The sequence below is a fragment of the Arvicola amphibius genome, chromosome 1 (assembly GCF_903992535.2).
Source record: "Arvicola amphibius chromosome 1, mArvAmp1.2, whole genome shotgun sequence".
Classification (NCBI taxonomy): Eukaryota; Metazoa; Chordata; class Mammalia; order Rodentia; family Cricetidae; genus Arvicola; species Arvicola amphibius.
This window is the reverse complement of record NC_052047.1, coordinates 111,807,183-111,825,785: the sequence shown is the minus strand read 5'-3', so window position 1 is coordinate 111,825,785 and position 18,603 is coordinate 111,807,183. Positions and strand designations below refer to the sequence as shown.

Genomic DNA, 18,603 nt, shown 5'->3' with positions numbered 1-18,603 from the left:
ATAAAGATCCTTGCCTGGCCAAACCTCTCCTGCATCCCTGGTTCCCAGAAAACAGCACAGAGACCTTATTCCTGTTCCCCGCTGCCCGCACTTTGGAATTCCTGAGGGAATAATACAGAAGAGCAGCAAGAGGTGACTTCATTTGCCGTGGGAGGTCCAGGAAACAGCTAGCACCCTAGACTTTGAAACAGGACTAGTACCTACTCCTAACACAGACAGAGAACATTCTGGATCCTATGTATTTCCCACAGAGCATCAGTCGGTTCTTCCACCAGGACTGAAAATCATGTTGTCCCTTGCACTGAGCAGTCTTCAGACCATGAGGACGGACTCATCCGCAATCACGGCAATCACAAGAGAGAGCCTCACTGCCCCTGCAATCTCCAAGGGTGGGACCTATCCCCAAATCCTTAATATGTCCTAAAAACTCAACCTGTTTTTGTCTCTGATCCAAAAGTTACTATCTCAAATACCAACACTAAATCAACACAAATGTTTGCTGGCCAGGTCTACCCAGTACCTAGACATCTAAAGACTCCCCAAAGCCACGCCTTACCTCTTCTGGCACAATAAGTAATGGATACTTGTCCTCAGACAGAAAGTTGAAAATGACCCACACTTTAAATGCATCTTCTTCTGTAATGAGTAGTGGATTCTTTGTGAGGTTTTTCTTGACACAGAGGGTCCAACACATCCTATTGAATTCAATCTTGTCAAAGTTGTCCTGGACCTAAGAAGGAAAGAAGTAAATTTGTGAGCCAGTCTGAAATAAGGTCACACACTACAGTGGGTCTCTACTGAGCCTGGGTCATAGCCTCATGTTCAGGTGTCAGAGAGCAGGGAAAATGGGGGCCTGTCCTTTCCTGTGTCTCCATGTATGCTGGGGAATATGATTTTAAGGGGTATTACTTTATGTTGTGATGTAGGTGTGTCTTCTATGTATCTGATGATTTTATTGGTTAATTAATAAAGAAACTGCTTGGCCTCATAGGTTAGAACATAGGTGGGTGGAGTAGACAGAACAGGAAGAAGGAAGTGAGGTAGATGGCTCAGACAATTGCCCTGCCTCTGCAAACAGATGCGATGAAGCCAGCTGCCAGGTCAGACATGCTGAATCTTTCCTGGTAAGACAACACTTTGTGGTGTTACACAGATTATTCGATATGGATTAGTCAAGATGTGAGTAAGAGATTGAAAATAATGGGCCAGGCAGTATTTAAAAGAATACAATTTGTGTGTTGTTATTTCGGGGCATAAGCTAGCCGGTGGCCAGGAGCCGGGCAGCGGGAACGCAGCCCGCAGCTCCACACTACAATGTTGCATTTGCTTAACTCTGTGAAGCTGTGTTACTGTGCCTGTCTAAATCACCTGATGGTCTAATACAGGGCTGAACAGCCAATAGCGAAGCAGGAGAGAGAAACAGGCGGGGTTGGCAGGCAGAGAGGATAAATATGAAGAGAAATCTGGGAGGAAAAAAAGGATCTGGAAATGAGAGAGGAAGAAGGAGGACTTCAGAGGCCAGCCACCCAGCCACCCAGTCAGATGTGGTTTAAGAGGAAAGAAAAGGTATACAGGGATGAGAAAGATAAAAGCCCTGAGGCCAAAGGTAGATGGCATAATTTAGGTTAAGAAAAGCTGGCAAGAAACAAGCCAAGCTAAGGCTGGTTATTCACAACTAAGACTAAGCCTCTGTGTGTGATTTATTTGGGAGTGGGGTGGTGGGCCACCCATAAAAAGCCAAAAGAGTAAAAACATCATACAACACATGTGAGACAGGTTTTGTTCCCCCACCAAGACCCTGGGAAATTTCTCCCAGAAAGGTTCAAAGGCCAAACAGATCAATATTGGAAAATGTCCACTGCAGAGGACACAAGGGAAACTGAGGCTACAGAGGTGACGACTGGATCAGGAAGAGGCTGGTCACTCATGGTAAGGAGTGGGGACAACGGGAAGCTCGGTGATCTTCATCTTTAAAGCCACTTCTGGGACAATATGGAAGACACCGAGGAGGAGCTGGTGAGCAAGTCAAGGAGCAAAGCATGTCTTATTTACTCTGGAGAAGTGAGCTGTGTTGTGTGCCATGTGAAGAAGCCCCTGCTGGCCTCGGGAGATGCCTGTGTTTGGCAAACCAGACTCCGAGGAGCAGAGAATGCTCTCTGTGCTCTGTTGTTAGTCCCATCTCGTTCCGGTGTCACTTCTACCACATGCAGCAGACCTGTGGATGGAAAGAGGCAGCAAGGGCCTCTTTACTTGCTTATTTATTTAGCCCCAACCCCATTTACTGAAGACTAATTTGTATGTGAGGGTCAGCGGGTGTCTGTCAGGAGTCAGTTCTTTCCTTCCAACGTGTGGATCCTGGGGACCGAACTCAAGCTGTCAGACTTGGTGGCAAGCAGATTTACCAGATGAGCTATCTCAACGCCCCCGCCCCCCCACACACACACACACTTAGGTGCTAGGAACGGAACCCAGAGTCTCATAAATGCTAGACAAGCATTTGAACTTGCACATCACTCCTAGCCCTGACTTAGACTTCATATTAGTTTTCTAAGTTAAATATCATCCCTGTTTTATAGACCAGGAAACAGCTCAAGGTCACATGACTGGCACACATCAAAGCTAAAGCTTAAAAGGCCAACTCTTTCCACGATGTCAAACCACTTGCAAAACTCAGTAAATGGAGGTCCCTGTGTGACAGAGGTTATCTCTGCAGAACTAGTTTCAGACACTGCCACCAGCCTACCCACATCATGAAAAACAAAAACAACAACAACAAAAACATTAAGTGAAAGATAGACCATAAGGGAAATAACATGTGCACAAAAGTATAGATTCCTGGTTGTGCCTTGATATATGGCATTCTCCTTCCTTCCTTCCTTCCTTCCTTCCTTCCTTCCTTCCTTCCTTCATTTCTTTCTTTCCTTTCTTTCTAATTTAACTTCTTTATTGGTTCTTTGGGAGTTTCATATCATGCACCATAATTCTGGGGATCCACTTTTCTAAATGAACAGAAGTCAAATCATAAAAGACTTACAATTTAAAAAAAGTGCAGATGCCAGCTTGGTACTTAGCAGAAAAGTTGGCATTCAAAGCTGACCTTCAAGGATGCTGAAGGTCACCTAGATGGCTCAGGTAAAGGCACTTACTGCTAAGTCTGATGACTTGAGTTTGATACCTAGATCCCACATCGTGGAAAGAGAGAACTGACTCCCATGTTAAGTGGTTCTCTGACTGTCACAAACACATGCATGTTACAGCATCTACATGGGTGCACACACTTTTGTTTGTTTGTTTTAAATCAGGTGCATTGACAAAGACAAGGAAAGGCAGGAGAGGAAATGGCTGGAGCAAAGGCATGGTGGCAGCAGTATGCACTCATATGCACGGGACAGTGTGTAGCCAACTTGGGCTGACCAACAGGAAGATGGCAGATCAAATGCCAGAGGCAAACTGAAGTAAAATTTATTTATGCTACGCCTAAACACAAGGGAAAACAAGCAAAGGTTTTAAAGGTAGAACCTGGCTCTGTGTTTGTGAAAAGCAAATTGGTCTCAATAATAAAAATCCAGAGTCAGATATAGGGGTTAATGTTGAAAGCTCAGAAAAGCAGAGCAACAAGCCAGCCACTAGCTCTTACCTCTACTGAATCCTCAGATCAAAGGGTCGACCCTGTCCCTGCAAAACCTCAGACTGAATCCTGAGCTCCTGTCTCCTCCCACCTTACATTCCTCTCTCTGCCCAGCCATATCCCTTCCCATCTCCACCTCCAAAATGTTGGGATTAAAGGTGTGAGCCACCACCGCTTGACTCTGTTTCTCTTTTAGACTGATTCAACCTCATGTAGCCCAGAGTAGCCTTGAACTCACAAAGATCCTCTGCCTCTGTCTTCCAAGTGCTGGACTAAAGGTGTGTGCCACCACTGCCTGGCCTCTATGACTAAACTATGTGGTTAGCTCCACACTCTGATCTTCAGGCAGCTTTATCTGCTACAGCACAAACTATCACCACATAAGAGGATATTCAGCAGACAGAAGGTAGGGGGATCAGAAGACAGTGGCAGCAACAAGGGGATATTGGTAAGAATGCATGAGTACCAAACACATGCACAAAACTCCCTAGCTTTGTGAAGGAAGGGAGGTGTTCAGCTGCGGGCATCTTCAAGTTGATGTTCTAGGAATATTTAGAGATATCCAAAAACAACGAAGGGGAAACACAACCTACAAGAGGCGGATTTGTGAGGCAGCAGTTAATAATAATGGCACGATGATGACCACAGGCGAGAAACAAAGCAAGAATGAACGGTACTAGAAAAAGGACTTCAAACTGGGCACAGAAAGCACGCACATCCAAGTGGAATCCCAGCGCTTGGAAGATGGGGGCAGGAGGAACAGGAATTCAAGGTCATTCTCCTCTATATCAAGGCCATCCTGGGTTAAAACCCAAAAAACTGGAAGTTGGCCAAGTGTGGTGTTCTTTCTACACCTGCAATCCTAGCAGCTGGGAGGCTCAAGTAGAGGAAATGAGTTTGAGGCCAATATGGACTGCACAGTGAAATTCTGTCTGGAAAAATAATAACACATCACATTCAACGATGAGAAACCGAAAGCTTTTCCTCTAAGACATTCGCCATTGTTACTTCCTGATGTAATACTTTTAAGTACTAGCCAGAGCAGTGAGGCAAGGGAAATAAGGAAAACTCGGGACCTAATGTAGATGACCAAATCTTATAGTCAGCAAACAGTAAGGCTTTTAGGAATTCACTTTCAAGAAGGTGAAGACTTGCAATGAAAACTATTTCACTGCTGAAAAAATATAAAAGCTATGAACAAGAAGGACAGCATCTCACCTATGTTCATGGATTAGAAACCTCAGATGTTCAAAACACCTAGAGTAATCTACAGATTCTAAGAAATTCCTGCCAAAATGCCAATGTGTTTTCTTGCAGAGCTAGACCCAGAAAAAAAAAAATCCTAACATTCATATGGATCTCAAAGGACTCTAAATAGTCAAAACAATCTTACAAAAGAAAGAGAAACCAAAGCTGGAGGCCTCACATTTCCTAACCTAAAAATAATCACAAAGCATTATACTACTAACATGAAGACAGACGTGGAGACAGACAGAACAGAATTAAGTCCTTAAGTATAAAATCACATGATCTTCAACAAAGGGCCAAGAATACACAAGGAAAGGGCCGTCTCTTCAACAAGTAGTGTTTCAAAGACTGAATATCAACACATAGTGGAATGCTCTTTACCTAACCCTATATACAGAATTTAACTCAAAATGTTTGGAGCTATGGCTCAGCGAACAGAGTGTCCACAAGTTCCTGAGTTCCAGAGATCCACAGAGAAGCACTGGCCTCCAAAATCCAACAGATGAGAGGGAGGAGCAATATATGGACAAAGGGGTCAAGACCTCGATGGGGAAACTGAAACAGCTGACCTGAGCTAATGGGAGCTCACTGACTCCGGACTGACAGCACGGGAACCAGCACAGGACCCAACTAGGCACTCTGAATGTGGGTGACAGTTGTATGGCTGGGGCAGACTGTAGGGCCAATGATAGTGAGATCAGGATTTATCTCTACTGCTTGAACTGGCTTTTTGGAACCCATTCTCTTTGGAGGGATACCTTGCTCAGCCTAGCTATAATAGGGAGGACCTTGGTCCTGCCTCAAAGCAATGCACCAGATTTTGTTGACTCCCAATGGGAAGCCTTACCCTCTCTAAGGAGTGGATAGGGGTTAGGGTGGAGGGGAGGGAGTGGGAACTGGGAATGGTATGTAAAATGAGAAAAAATTGTTTTAAAAATAAATAAATTAGTTAATTAAAAAACCCTGAGTTCCTGAGTTCAATCCTCAACACCACATAACTGGACAAGGTGGCTCATAACTGTCACTTCAGCACTTGGGTGTGACTGTAGCTACATAGCAGGTTCAAGGCCAGCCTGGTCTATATGAGATCTCAAAAGAAGAAAAATAAAAAGAAGAAGGTCAAAATCAATTAAAGACCTAAAACTATGCAACTTCTCAGGGGAAACAGAAGTAACACTTCAAGACATCCTATATTTTTGGTTGTGAGCCTGGCCTCTAACAGCCGAGCCAGCCCCAGCCCATCCCAAGACATCCTAACAGCAGTGGAATCTTGTCCTTAGTGAGCATGCATTTAAAAGAAGACAATCACAACCCTGTCTCGAAAAACCAAAAAAAGAAAAAAGAAAAAAAAAAAAAAAGAAGACAATCACAGAAATCTGAACACACTCCTATAACTCAGTGACATCACCCAACTTAACCAGGGCCCAAAGAGAGAATTTAAATGAGCAACTCTCTCTCTCTCTCTCTCTCTCTCTCTCTCTATATATATATATACACACACACACACACACACACACACACACACACACACACATACATACCTACATACAGAGAATGTCTATAAGATGTTCAAAATCACTTCTCACAGGGAAATGCAAATCAAATACAATGAGCTATCAGCTCCTACCTGTCAGTAAGACGGCCACAACCAAAGAAACGTGAGATGAGAACAAACTGAGCCCCCCGCCCCGCATTTTTTTTTAAATTTTTTGAGACAAGGTTTCTCTGTGTATCTCTGGCTGTTCTGAAACTCACTCTGTAGACAGGGCTGGCCTTGAACTCTGAGATCCACTTGCCTCTGCCTTCTCAGTGCTGGGGAAATGGAGCCCTTTGTGCGCTGCTGCTCAGACTGAAAAATGGTGCAGTTACTGAGAAAAACAATATAGACGTTCTTCAGAAATTAAAAATGAAACCATCACACGACCCAGCAATCTCATTACTAGGTAAATATCCAAAAGAACAGAAAACAGGGCCTAGAAGAGATACTGGACCCCCACATCCGCTGCAGCACTGTTAGACAACAGCAAGAGAAAGAAGCCTGTGCATTTACCACATCTGTAAAAACTACAAAATCTACAAGAGCTAGTTCCAGGACAGGCTCCAAAGCCACAGAGAAACCCTGTCTTGAAAAACCAAAAAAAAAAAAAAAAAAAAAAAAAAAAAGTACAAAATCCATCACCTCTCAATCAAGTAGAATTCAAAACAAGAGACAAAAGCTTTTACATGAGGCATATGCTAAATTCAACTTGGATCCCAGGAATTTCCTATAGATATGCCAAAATATGACTTTTGAAGTTCTAAAAATAAGAATAAATAAATACATGTGCTCTTGCTAAATACAGCCAAGTGTGGTGGCGCACACCTTTAATCCCAGTACTTGAGAGGCAGAGGCAGGTGGATCTCTGCAGCCCAGTCTACAGAGTGAGTTACAGGACTACATAGTGATAGCCTGTCTTTAAAATAAAATAAAAGAATAATAAACCTACCCACTATTTGGCTATAGGAGGCTCTGGTCATGTACAGGGTAAGAAGAGGGACCCTCAGTGTCTGTCCTTCTGTGAAAGGGTCACCAAGCAACAGTTCCAATTGTACAGAGGAACCTCACAGTGGGAAAAGCACACTGGAAAATCTCATCTGCTTCTGCAAATCTCCAAGAAAAAATTACTTGGGAGGGGCTCGTGAGGCCTGGCCATCAAGGGAGCTAATGACTATGAAGGCTGCTTGGGGAGAGGAAGTCTCAGTCCTCAGTAAGGTGGCCAATGGTGTTGGCACACTCCAGCAGAAGCTCCACACTTGTCCCCATAAATGTGACCCTGGTTAGATCAGTGGATTGTAGAGTAAGCCCCATATGTAACAGAAAAGACATGGAAATGGGATCAGGACTTAGGAGAGGGGAAGTAGAGCTAAGAGGGAGTAGAGGGATGAGAGAGACCAGAATATTTGTGTGACACTGTCAAAGAATAAATCCATCTGAAAGTAATTTCACCTAAAATTACTCATCCACATGCACATATCATAGAGCCTTTTCTTATATGAGGGAAATACACATAGAATGCAGGTGGGGGCTTCCCTGAGGAAAGAAAGAGGATGAGGAAAGAGCTCAGAAATAGACGAGGCAATAGACAAGCAGCAGGCTGGAGACATCCAATCATGCTTCACAAACGCCACACGTCCTCCGTGTGTCTGTCTGTGACAAAGGTCCCACTGTGTAGCCTCGGCTGACCTCAAACTTATGCTCCTCCTGCCTAAGTGCCCTTAGGTTCTAGGGCTTTGGCCTAAGCCATCACACCTGGCTTCAACTGAGCCGACAATGGAAATGTTTATTACTTGTGGGAAGTTCCATTTCAAATAAGACACAGTTGCTACCCTCTTATTTCCTTGTCTCTGTGAATCTGGGAACAGTGAGACAGACTGACACATCAAATGCTACCCTCGCTCTGGCCTCCACACCCAGGTGTAGGGTGGAGTGTCAAAGGACTCATAAAGGACTTCGGGGAGATGACAAAGTGTAAGAGATTGTTTATAATATCAATTTACAGCTTGCTCCGTGTTGATTGTTGAAGGCTTAAAAAAAAGTCTTTCCCACCTACTCGGCTGGATATGGTTCTAAAAAATAAGGAAGAAAAGAAGAAGAAAAGGGAATTTTTCTGCCAATGAATTTGTAAATAAAATGAGGTATATTGATACAGTAGGATATTATTCAGCCACAAAAATATAAATTATTTATATATCCTATAACATGTGTGAAACATGAAAGACACAAAAGACCTCAGATCATAAGTTCCACTGACCCATGAAACAGAAAGTGAGTTACCAGTTTCCTGGGGACTGGGGAAACAGAGAACTGAGAGTGAGCAGGAAGAGTACAGGATTTCCCTGAGGGACGATGGAGCAGAAAATGTCCTGACAACTACTACATCATACACTTTAAAATGGTAAGGATGAGCTAGCAGGGCGGCGTGGCTAAAGCAAGAGGATTGCTCAAGTCAGAGGCCAACGGGGACTACCCGGCAAAGATACACGAGCATAATTATCTCAAAAAGACACAAACCAAACCAGGCGTTGGTAGCACGTTAGTGTTTTTATCAGGCACTCAGGAAGGAGTGGCAGGCAGATTTCTGTGAGTTCAAGGACAGCCTGGTCTACACAGAAGGTCCAGGATAGCCAGCAAAATACTGCCTTAAAAAACAACAAAAGGTAGGGAGTAGGCACTGGGGAGCGGATGGTTCAGTAGATAGAGTGTTTGCCGCAAAAGCATGAGGACCAGAGTTCAAATCCCCAGACTTCACATAAAGCTGGGCGAGTACCACGTGTCTGTAAGCACTGCACTCCCATATACAGAGAGATGGGGCCAGAGACCTCACAGGCTAGTTAGCCTAGCATAAGCAGTGGGTAAAGAACAAAGAGGTCCTGACTCAAGAAAAGTGGAAGGCAAGAACCAACAGCCAAGGTAGTCCCTGCACACCTGCGTGCACGCGCGCGCGCACACACACACACGCATACACACACACGGCAAAAATAAAAGACAACCAGTTTGGGCGGCAGCTGTGACTCAGTTGCAGAGTACTTTGCTGCCTTACACTAGACCCTGGGCTGATGTCCGGTATGACAGAAAACAAGACAAGTTCTATATGACTAGAAAAACATAATCATTTTATGAACCATAAAACCAGAGCAAAAGTGTGGAGCTAGGAAAAGGCAGAAGGAAAAAAAGGGGGGCTCTTAATGTGGTCACACACATAATTCTCTGGTAAAGTTCTATATTTACTCGAGTTCAATGGTTCTCAACCATGCATCATGACCCCTTTTCACAGGGGTCGCCTAAGCCCATCAGGAAACATTACAATTCATAACAATAGCAAAATTACAGTTATGAAATAACAATGAAAATAATTTTATGGTTGGGGTGACCACAACATGGGGAACTGTATTAAAGGGTCACAGTATTAGGAGGGCTGAGAACCATTGCTCTAGTACACACATACACACACACACCACGAATCATCCTTTCCAATATGAGGCCATATTTTATTCACATCTGCATCCCCTGTCTGCTATACAGGTTTCGTTTGCTTACAGAGTTGGAAAGGAGCTGTATGGTGGCTCATGCCTATAATATTAGCCCTTGGAAGAATGAGGCAGGAGGACTGCCATGAGTTGAAGGCCTGCCTGGGCTACAGAGTATACATACAGAGTAATACAATGTATGTATTCACTGGGTACTAGTCACTGTACTAAGACTGGAGAGCAGTGAGCTGACCTTGCTGGCACAGGGCTCACACTCCAGACGCTGAATCAGATCCCCCAACACTACTGATAATAAGGGAGAAGCACAGAAGGCTGGAGAATTCCAGCACTCCGAGAGGGTGGGGCACTACCTGAGGAAATGACAAGAGGATGAACAAGAACTGGCTGTGTTCTAAAGTGAAGGCGGGACAGCAGAGGAAGCAGGAAGAGCCTCAGTAATTAGAGGAACAGAGAAAAGGTCAAAGCCGTCACACCGAAGTGCACAGTCCAAATGTTCAATTGATAAAGGCATGAACAAAACATGATATGTCTGTGAGGGAGTGTTTGGGGAGGGGAATACTGAAGGGATGCCTCTTTGGTTAAGAACACTTGCTGCTCTTGCATCTTTGCAGAGAAACCCAAATTCAGTTCCCAGGACCCGTGTCAAGTGGCTCATCATCCTGATGCTCTCTGCTGGACTCTGAGGGCACTGCATGCACATGTATGCATACACACATACAACACATGCTTGAATGTACACACAAATAAAATTAAAACTAAATTCTTAAAAAAATCTTTAAGACTATGAGTCTAGCTGGTCAGTGATGGTGCATGCCTTTAATCCCAGCACTCAGGAGGCAGAGGCAGGAGGATCTCCGTGAGTTCGAGGCCAGCCTGGTCTACAAGAGCTAGTTCCAGGACAGGCTCCAAAGCTACAGGGAAACACTTTCTCGAAAATCCAACAAAATAAAAAAGAAAGAAAGAAAAAAGAAAAGAAGATTGTTCCAAGGATAAGCCTGGAAACAGGTGAGGTGACAGACACCAGACACAAAAGCTGGACATGGGAGGATTCCATCATTAATGAATGCCAAAGAAGGCAATGTGTAGGCAAGTACTTGCCTAGAGCTATGGCAGAGAAGATTATGAATGCTATAGAATGAAATTTTTTGGAAGGGAATAACAAAAACATCCTAAACTTGGTTGTGGGGATGGTTATACAAAACTAGCCATACCAAAACCCACCAAACTATAAGGTTAAATAGGTAAATTGCACAGAATGTGAATTTCCTGCCAACATTGCTATTTTTACACACGCTATTTCTTTAAACCACATTGCTGTTGTATTTACTATGCCAGTCATGATCTTCAGGAGCATGAGGTCCCTGGTGGCTCTCAGCATGAAACCCCTTATTTACTCAAAAGCCCACAGCCTCCAGCTGCTGTGGGACAAGGCTCTTGTACACTGTAAAGATTTGTCACTCATATTAGTTTAATAAAACACTGATTGGCTAGTAGCCAGGCAGGAAATATAGGTGGGGTGACCAGACTAAGAGAATTCTGAGAAGAGGAAAGGCAGAGAGTGAGTCACCATCCAGATGCAGAGAAGCAAGTTGAGAATGCCTCACTGAGAAAAGGTACCAAGCCATGTGGCTAAACAAGGACAAGAGTTTTGGGTTAATTTAAGTTGTAAGAGCTAGTTAATAATAAGCCTGAGCTAATAGGCCAAACAGTTTGTAATTACTATAAGCCTCTGTTTTTCTTTGGGACTGAATGGCTGTGGGACCGGGTGGGACAGAAACTTCTGTCTACATTCATCAAGGCATAGTGATGCATGCCTGTGATCCTAGCCCTACAAAGGTACAGACAGGACAATCAGGAGTTCAAGGTCATCCTTGGCAACTGAGCAAATCTGAGCTCAAAATGGGCTACATAAACCTGTCTCAAACCGCCTCCTTTCCCTCCAAAATGACAGGAATGCATATACAGTTCTCTATGATGCATAAATATGATGAAAATCTCTCTGGAAGGCAATTTGGTCATTGCAGCAAATTAAACCTACTGAACTTTCAGGCTTAGCTGTTAAGAGAACTGGCTGTTCTCCCAGAAGACATGGGTTTGATTCCCAGCACCCATGTGGTGGTTCACAACATCTGTAATTCCAGTTCCAGGAGATTTGACCCTCTTCTTGGCCTCTGCAGGCACCAGGGACACACATAGTGCAGAGACATATAGGCAAACACCATGCATATAAAATAAAAGATTTTATAAACCTACTTAACTTTAAAACAACAAAGGTGGATCTATGTGAGAAAGAACATGAAAGGCCTCGGCTAAACCTAACTAACAAACCATTCATGCTCAGTGATAGCTGAGGAATTTTAAGAGTCAAGTGTATAGAATTCACTTAATGGAAGAAACCAAGGAACAGATTTTATGGGGCTCAAAAGATGACTCAGTGGTTAAGAGCACTTGCTGCTCCTCCACAAGACCCCAGTTCCGTCCCCATCTGTAACTCCAGGTTTAGGGATCTGACGACCTCTTTTGGCATCCTTTGGCACTGCGTGAATGGGGCACATAGACATGCATGCAGGCAAAACGCTCGTGCACATACATCTTTTTAATTTCAGAAACTCTACCAAAAGAAAAAAAACTTTAAAAAACAACAGGTTTTTTAAGCAAGAATGCAACTAGTATATGAGTAGCAAACACGGTAAGAAAGTATAGAGAAGGAAAACTGCAGAAATGGGAGGCTGGAAGGGCAGAACACAGAGGGCTGGAGGCCTCAGAGGGAACACTGAGCTGGTGTGCCGTGTGCTCCTCTACGTGTGCTTCCAAAACACAAATGAGAAACCAAAACAAGGGGATGCTGCTCGAAAGCACCAGACATCACCAACACGAACGTGGCACGTGGCCAATGGATTAGCAGCTTTAATCATAGCCCAGACGAACTTTTAATACACAAGGGCAAGAGCTGACCACAGCAAGGACCAGCGAGCCTCATCAGCCACAGATCTCACGGAAGAATGACTGTCTCAAAAGCCTGCAGAGAGCCAGAACAACTACTTTGTGTAGCTAGTTAGAAATAAGCTGTTTTAAAGTAATAACTGACCGATGTCTTCAATTATTCACCATCAAGTAATCCAAGTATAAAATCTTGTTTCAAAAGAGGGAAGAGGAGAGGGAGGGAGGGGGAGGAGAAACAGGAAGAGGGGGAGAGGGAGGAGGAAAGAGGGAGAGAGGAAGAAGAAAGCCCACAAAACTGGGATTTCAAATCCTTTCACTAAAGAAGGAATTTAACAAAATAACACTCAGGCAAAATATTTCATAAAGAACAACAGACTGCTGAGGTCTCAGGAAAACCGGAAGTAAATTCTACCAGTGTGACAAACATCAGGAATGGCTATCAGGAAGTAAATGCGGAAGCCAAATATGAAGGCTACTTTTTGGAAAGCAGGTTTCAATACAATGAATGTATTTCAGGGCCTTAGACTATTCAGAGTAATAATTCAGACAAAAACCAGAAGACTTGGAGAAAGCAAGCAATGAACAGAAACACTAAAGAAGAGAGGCAATCTTAAGCACTTGAGACAGCCAGATGAAGCAGAGACAGTCTGAGATTCTCAGAAAGTTTTCAAAGTAACTCCACCCCTGCCTTTAACCATTACTTCCCTGTGTAGAAAATAATAATAATAGTAACTCGCAGAAAGAGGACTTAGTCTTTAAGAATGCAGCTAAGGAACACTGCTGAGAGAAGCTAAATGGGTTAAGTTCAAATTTTTGCTTACAGGCAGCAAAATGGCTCAGTGGATAAAGGCGCCTGCCACCAGGCCTGAAGACCGAGTTCAATCCCCAGAAACCCAGAGTAGGAGGAGCTGACTTCTCGAAGCTGACCTCTAACTTCCACAAGTGCACCCTCTCCCGCCCCCATACAGGCAATAAATACATAAATCATAATTTTAAAAATCATTTTAATCTATTGCCATATATTGGCCTAAATGCTTTCTGCTCACAGGGCTACACTGGGATCCAGCAGAACCACATGAACTCGGACGTAGGTCTAGCAAAGGTGTGATTAACAGTTCATATTTTACCACAGAAGGAGCAGCAATCCTTACATCTTCTGCTAGCAGCGTTCACACTTTTGGCTTTTTCTCTCCCCAAACCAAATTTCAGAATCTAACCCCAAGCCCTTGGACGATAGGATGGCCAGCAAGCCAGGAACAGGGCTCACTAATCAACCACACCCTCCACTGGCTCCACAAACAGAGTTTTGCTCTAAATTAGTGATTCAATTTGGACTTTTTCAATGCTTCTATCTTTCTCCCCAGTTACAAGACTTTTAAAACTACCAGACTATAATAGTGTTTCAAACTTAAAATTCAAATCTAGAAAACACACTACACCAAGGGGAACAAATTGCAGTAGCAGGGCACAGGGTTTCAGAATATATGAAGCCAGTGGACCACGTCCTCATCACTGACTCAGCCCACACAAATTCTGATGCTGGAATTCCTCAGTATGCTTTAAAATATTTTCTTTGTTTTTTTTTTTTTTTTTAGAAACAGGGTTCCTGTAGTCCAGGCTGGCCTTGAACTTATTCTACTGCTGCGGTGTGAACTTAAACTTTTTAAAATTATTTTAGATTTATCATTATGTATAGCGTGTTCTGCCTGCATGTATGCTTGCACAACAGAAGAGGGCATCAGATCTCATTATAGATGGTTGTGAGCCACTACGTGAGAACTGAACTCAAGACCTCTCCAGCCCTGACCCTGAACTCTTGATCCTTCTACATCTACCTCCCAAATGCTAGAATCATAGGCATTTATCACCACACCAAACTATTGTCAAACTTTTAAGATTATGGCTGGGCATGGTGGTGTATACCTTTAATGCCAACACTTTAAAGGCAGGGGCGAGGGAATCTCTCATGAGTCTGAGTCCAGCCTGATCTACACAGCAAGGGCTACATAGAGAGGTCTTGTCTCAAAAACCAAAGGAAAAAAAAAAATTAAGGTATAGAGTGTTCAACATACCTTAGAGCAATGATTCTCAACCTTCCTAATGCTGCAAACCCTTTAATACAGTTCCTCATGCCATGGTGACCCCCCAACCACAAAATTATTTTGTTGCTACTTCATAGCTATAAATTTGCTACTGTTATGAATCATGATGCAAGTATCTGATATACTACCCCTAAAGGGGTCATGCATGCCATGGGTTGAGAATTGCTGCCTTAGGGTGTATCTGTGATGTCATTCCCAGAGAGGACTAACTGAAGGGAGATGACCCATCCCAATGTGGATGGCACCATCCCATAACTGAAGGGAGATGACCCATCCCAATGTGGATGGCACCATCCCATAACTGAAGGGAGATGGCCCATCCCAATGTGGATGGCACCATCCCATAACTGAAGGGAGATGGCCCATCCCAATGTGGATGGCACCATCCTATGGGCTTTAGTCCTAGACTTAGTAAAAAAAAAAAATGTGAAAAAGAGGAGAAAATGAGCTGAGCTCTAGCAATCATTCCTCCCTCTAATCTGCTTGTCTGCCCAGATGTGAGCAAGCAGCCTCATCCTCCTGCTGCCAGAGCCCCTAGCCCCTCCTACTGCTAAGCCTTCCACACACGACAGACTATATCATATCAAACCGTGAACCACAGTAATACCTACACAGCAATTGTTGAATTATCCTCCCCGTTGGTTTCGTATTTAACTCCATCACACTCATTCTCTAAAACCACTGCCAGCACCTGGAAAACCCTATTTCCAGGGAAAAGTAAAGCATCCCAAAAGAAACAGACACGGAGTAGAACACAAACACATTTTTTATTTCAAAGAGGGAACCAACCTGGAAGTGTCAGTCGGAGGAGAGAAGAGGAAGCGAGGATCAGAAGTTCAGCCTCACTCCTTCCTATCTTCTGAGGCCTCCACACCCAGCTTTGTTTGTTTGTTTGTTGTTTGTTTCAAGATGGGTTTCTTTGTGGAGCCCTGGCTGTCCTGGAACTCAGAGATGCACTTGCCTTTGCCTCCCAAGTGCTAGGACTAAAGGCATGTGCCACCACAGCCAGCTTCATACCTAGCTTTGTACCCAGCTTCTTAATGCACCCACCAACAAGGACTGCCTTGGTCCACTTGATGCAGACAAAACAAGCAGAGCTGTACATGAAAAAAAGTTAGCATCATACCTTTTCCAAATGAACTTGTTTAAATATGGCATGTAGCCCTGGTTGGAGACAGGCCCTTCATCGTCGTCCTGAATGCTCTTCAAGGGCAACGGGATCATGTGGGACCTTCAGCACCGTGCACAGGTTATGCGAAAGGACCTAAGAGGGGGGAAAAAACAGTGTAAAGACACCCACTTACAACCACACAAGCCCTAACTGTGTGAACACAACACAGTGGTCCTTGGCTCCTAGCAAGGTCGTTTCATATTAACTGGTCTACATTAAGGAGGAAAGGGAGCAGTGGCAATAGAAAGTGTTCAAAATTAAACTTTTCCCTGTGTCAAGTTCCCCTTGGATGTCGGAACCTGTTTACAGAAAGAACCTGGTAAAAACACTATAAAGCATTTTGGAGAAGATGTGTTTTTTTTTTTAATTTACTATGTATACAGTATTCTATCTGTGTGTATGCCTGCAGGCCAGAAGAGGGCACCAGACCCCATTACAGATGGTTGTGAGCCACCATGTGGTTGCTGGGAATTGAACTCAGGACCTTTGGAAGAGCAGGCAATGCTCTTAACCACTGAGCCATCTCTCCAGCCCCTGGAGAAGATGTTTGACCAGGACAAGACACAACTGCTCTGGACTCATTTCTCATTTGACTATATAGAAAGGACCATATTAATATATGAATATATCAAGTATTAGTTATTAATCTCTAAGTGTACTAATATCTCTACGTTTTTATGATTTAGGCTAAGTTTAGCATCCCGTATAAAAAGACACAAGACAGTAAGTCAGCCAAAACACATCTGTAATCCCAGTGCTTAGCACTGACAGGTTTTCAACAGGAGACTGTGAGTTAGTTCAGCCTGGGCAGCAAAGTTCAGGCCAGACTGGGCTACTGCATCTCAAAACCCAAAATGGAAAAATAATCACAGATAGACCAAAAACAAAAAAAAGTCTGGGAGCTGGAGATGCTGCTCCATGGTAGAGTGCTTGCCTGGTGTGCAGAGACAGAGAGGAGGGGAGGGGAGGGGAAGGGAGGGGAGGGGCGGGAGGGGAGGGGAGGGAGAGGGGAGAGGAAGGGAGGGGAGGGGAAGGGAGGGGAGGAGCTGCCATCCCAGAGCACAGGCTATTGTTGTGGTACGGTAACCTAAGTGCACACTCAGCACCCATGAGAGAAATCAGCAAGCTCAGTTGTCTTAAGTTTTACATTAAATTAAAACTCCCGTACCTTCCATTTCATTTACACACTTGAACAGGTCACTTTACAAAGGCAAGGCTGGACTCTCTCCTCAACCACTGTAAACCTCCCCTAGGTGTCACATCCCAGGTTAAGATAGTTCCTATCTTTTTCAATATTAACATGTAACTACTCTTCTTTGCCATGTTCACTGGGCGGTGGTGGCTGACACCACACGCCTTTAATCCCCACCAATCGGGAGGCAGAGGCAGGAGGAGCTCTGTTCATGGCCAGCCTGGTTCTACAGAGTGAGGGCCAGACAACCCAGGACTACTACACGGAGAACCCTATCTCAGAAGGGGGGTGGTAGCCACATTCATCTGTATAAGGCATCTTCAATTTTCACCCTAAGGAAGTCATCTTCTGCATACACCTATTTTTCAGCTAGGATCTGTTCGACAAAGTCTAATCTATAAAAGGACATTCATTTGCATATCCTCTCTCTATACTGGTTTTGCTTCTCAAAGCGTCGTCTGTGTGGAGATCCTTTCATGCATGCTCTACCGGTTTTAAGGAAGTCAATTTACTAATGGGCCTAAGCCCCACAAAGCAGACTTTTACCAAGCCTACAACACAGGCTGAGTTCCTCACATGGATCCTGTACATCCCAGCAGAGCCTCCAAAAGGAGCACAGTGGAGCCTTACACACTAGTCGGCAAACCCTAAATAAATTTCTTCCTCTATCTATCAAATATACCCTAATTACCCTAACAAGGTTTTGTAAGATTCGATTTCAAGACTGTAAAGTGTTTAGAAATCACAGAGAAAAGTTCTCATGTCAGGCACAAACACCATCCAGACATAAAGATCACTTGGGACTTTACCAAGTAAAAATCCCCAACCACTGATTGAATTAGGGTATGTCTATAAAATGTTATGATCACAATGAAGCTCACTGTATACTGATAGGAAAACAATTCCAAGATGAACTACATCTTTTCCTATGCAGCGTCTGCAGTCCAGACCCTTAACCGGAGCTACAGGCGGCTGTATCGCCATGTGCATGTCGGAACTGAACCCAGGTTCTCTGCGAGAGCAGCAAGGGCTCTTAACCACTGAGCCATCTCTCCAGCCCAGCCACATTTTTAAGGGTATAGTATTCAAGTGTCACAAGACAAATGAAAAGGGAGAAAAAACTATGGAATTCTGAAGGAATACATAGGTAACTAATAAATGGGAGGCAGGGACAGAAGACAGGATTCACAGCAGCTTCTTTAAAAAAAATTTTTTTAAGTTTTGTTTTTGTTGTCTAGTTTATTTCCTGTTCTTAGAACAGAACCAAGGGCTTTACACTTGCCAGGCAAGC

At 43.9% G+C, this 18,603-nt stretch overlaps 1 protein-coding gene across 1 annotated transcript in view; it reads right to left on the bottom strand.

Moving 5' to 3' along the window:
• Positions 1 to 18,603, bottom strand: part of Swap70 (switching B cell complex subunit SWAP70) — a 62,184-nt gene that overhangs the window by 26,080 nt on the left and 17,501 nt on the right. Inside the window, exons 2-3 of the mRNA XM_042054155.1 lie at positions 16,076 to 16,213; positions 557 to 730 (exon numbers count right to left, since the gene is read on the bottom strand). Of these exons, the coding sequence (XP_041910089.1) occupies positions 557 to 694 (138 nt within the window). The 5' untranslated portion in view covers positions 695 to 730; positions 16,076 to 16,213. The remainder of the gene's footprint in view (positions 1 to 556; positions 731 to 16,075; positions 16,214 to 18,603) is intronic.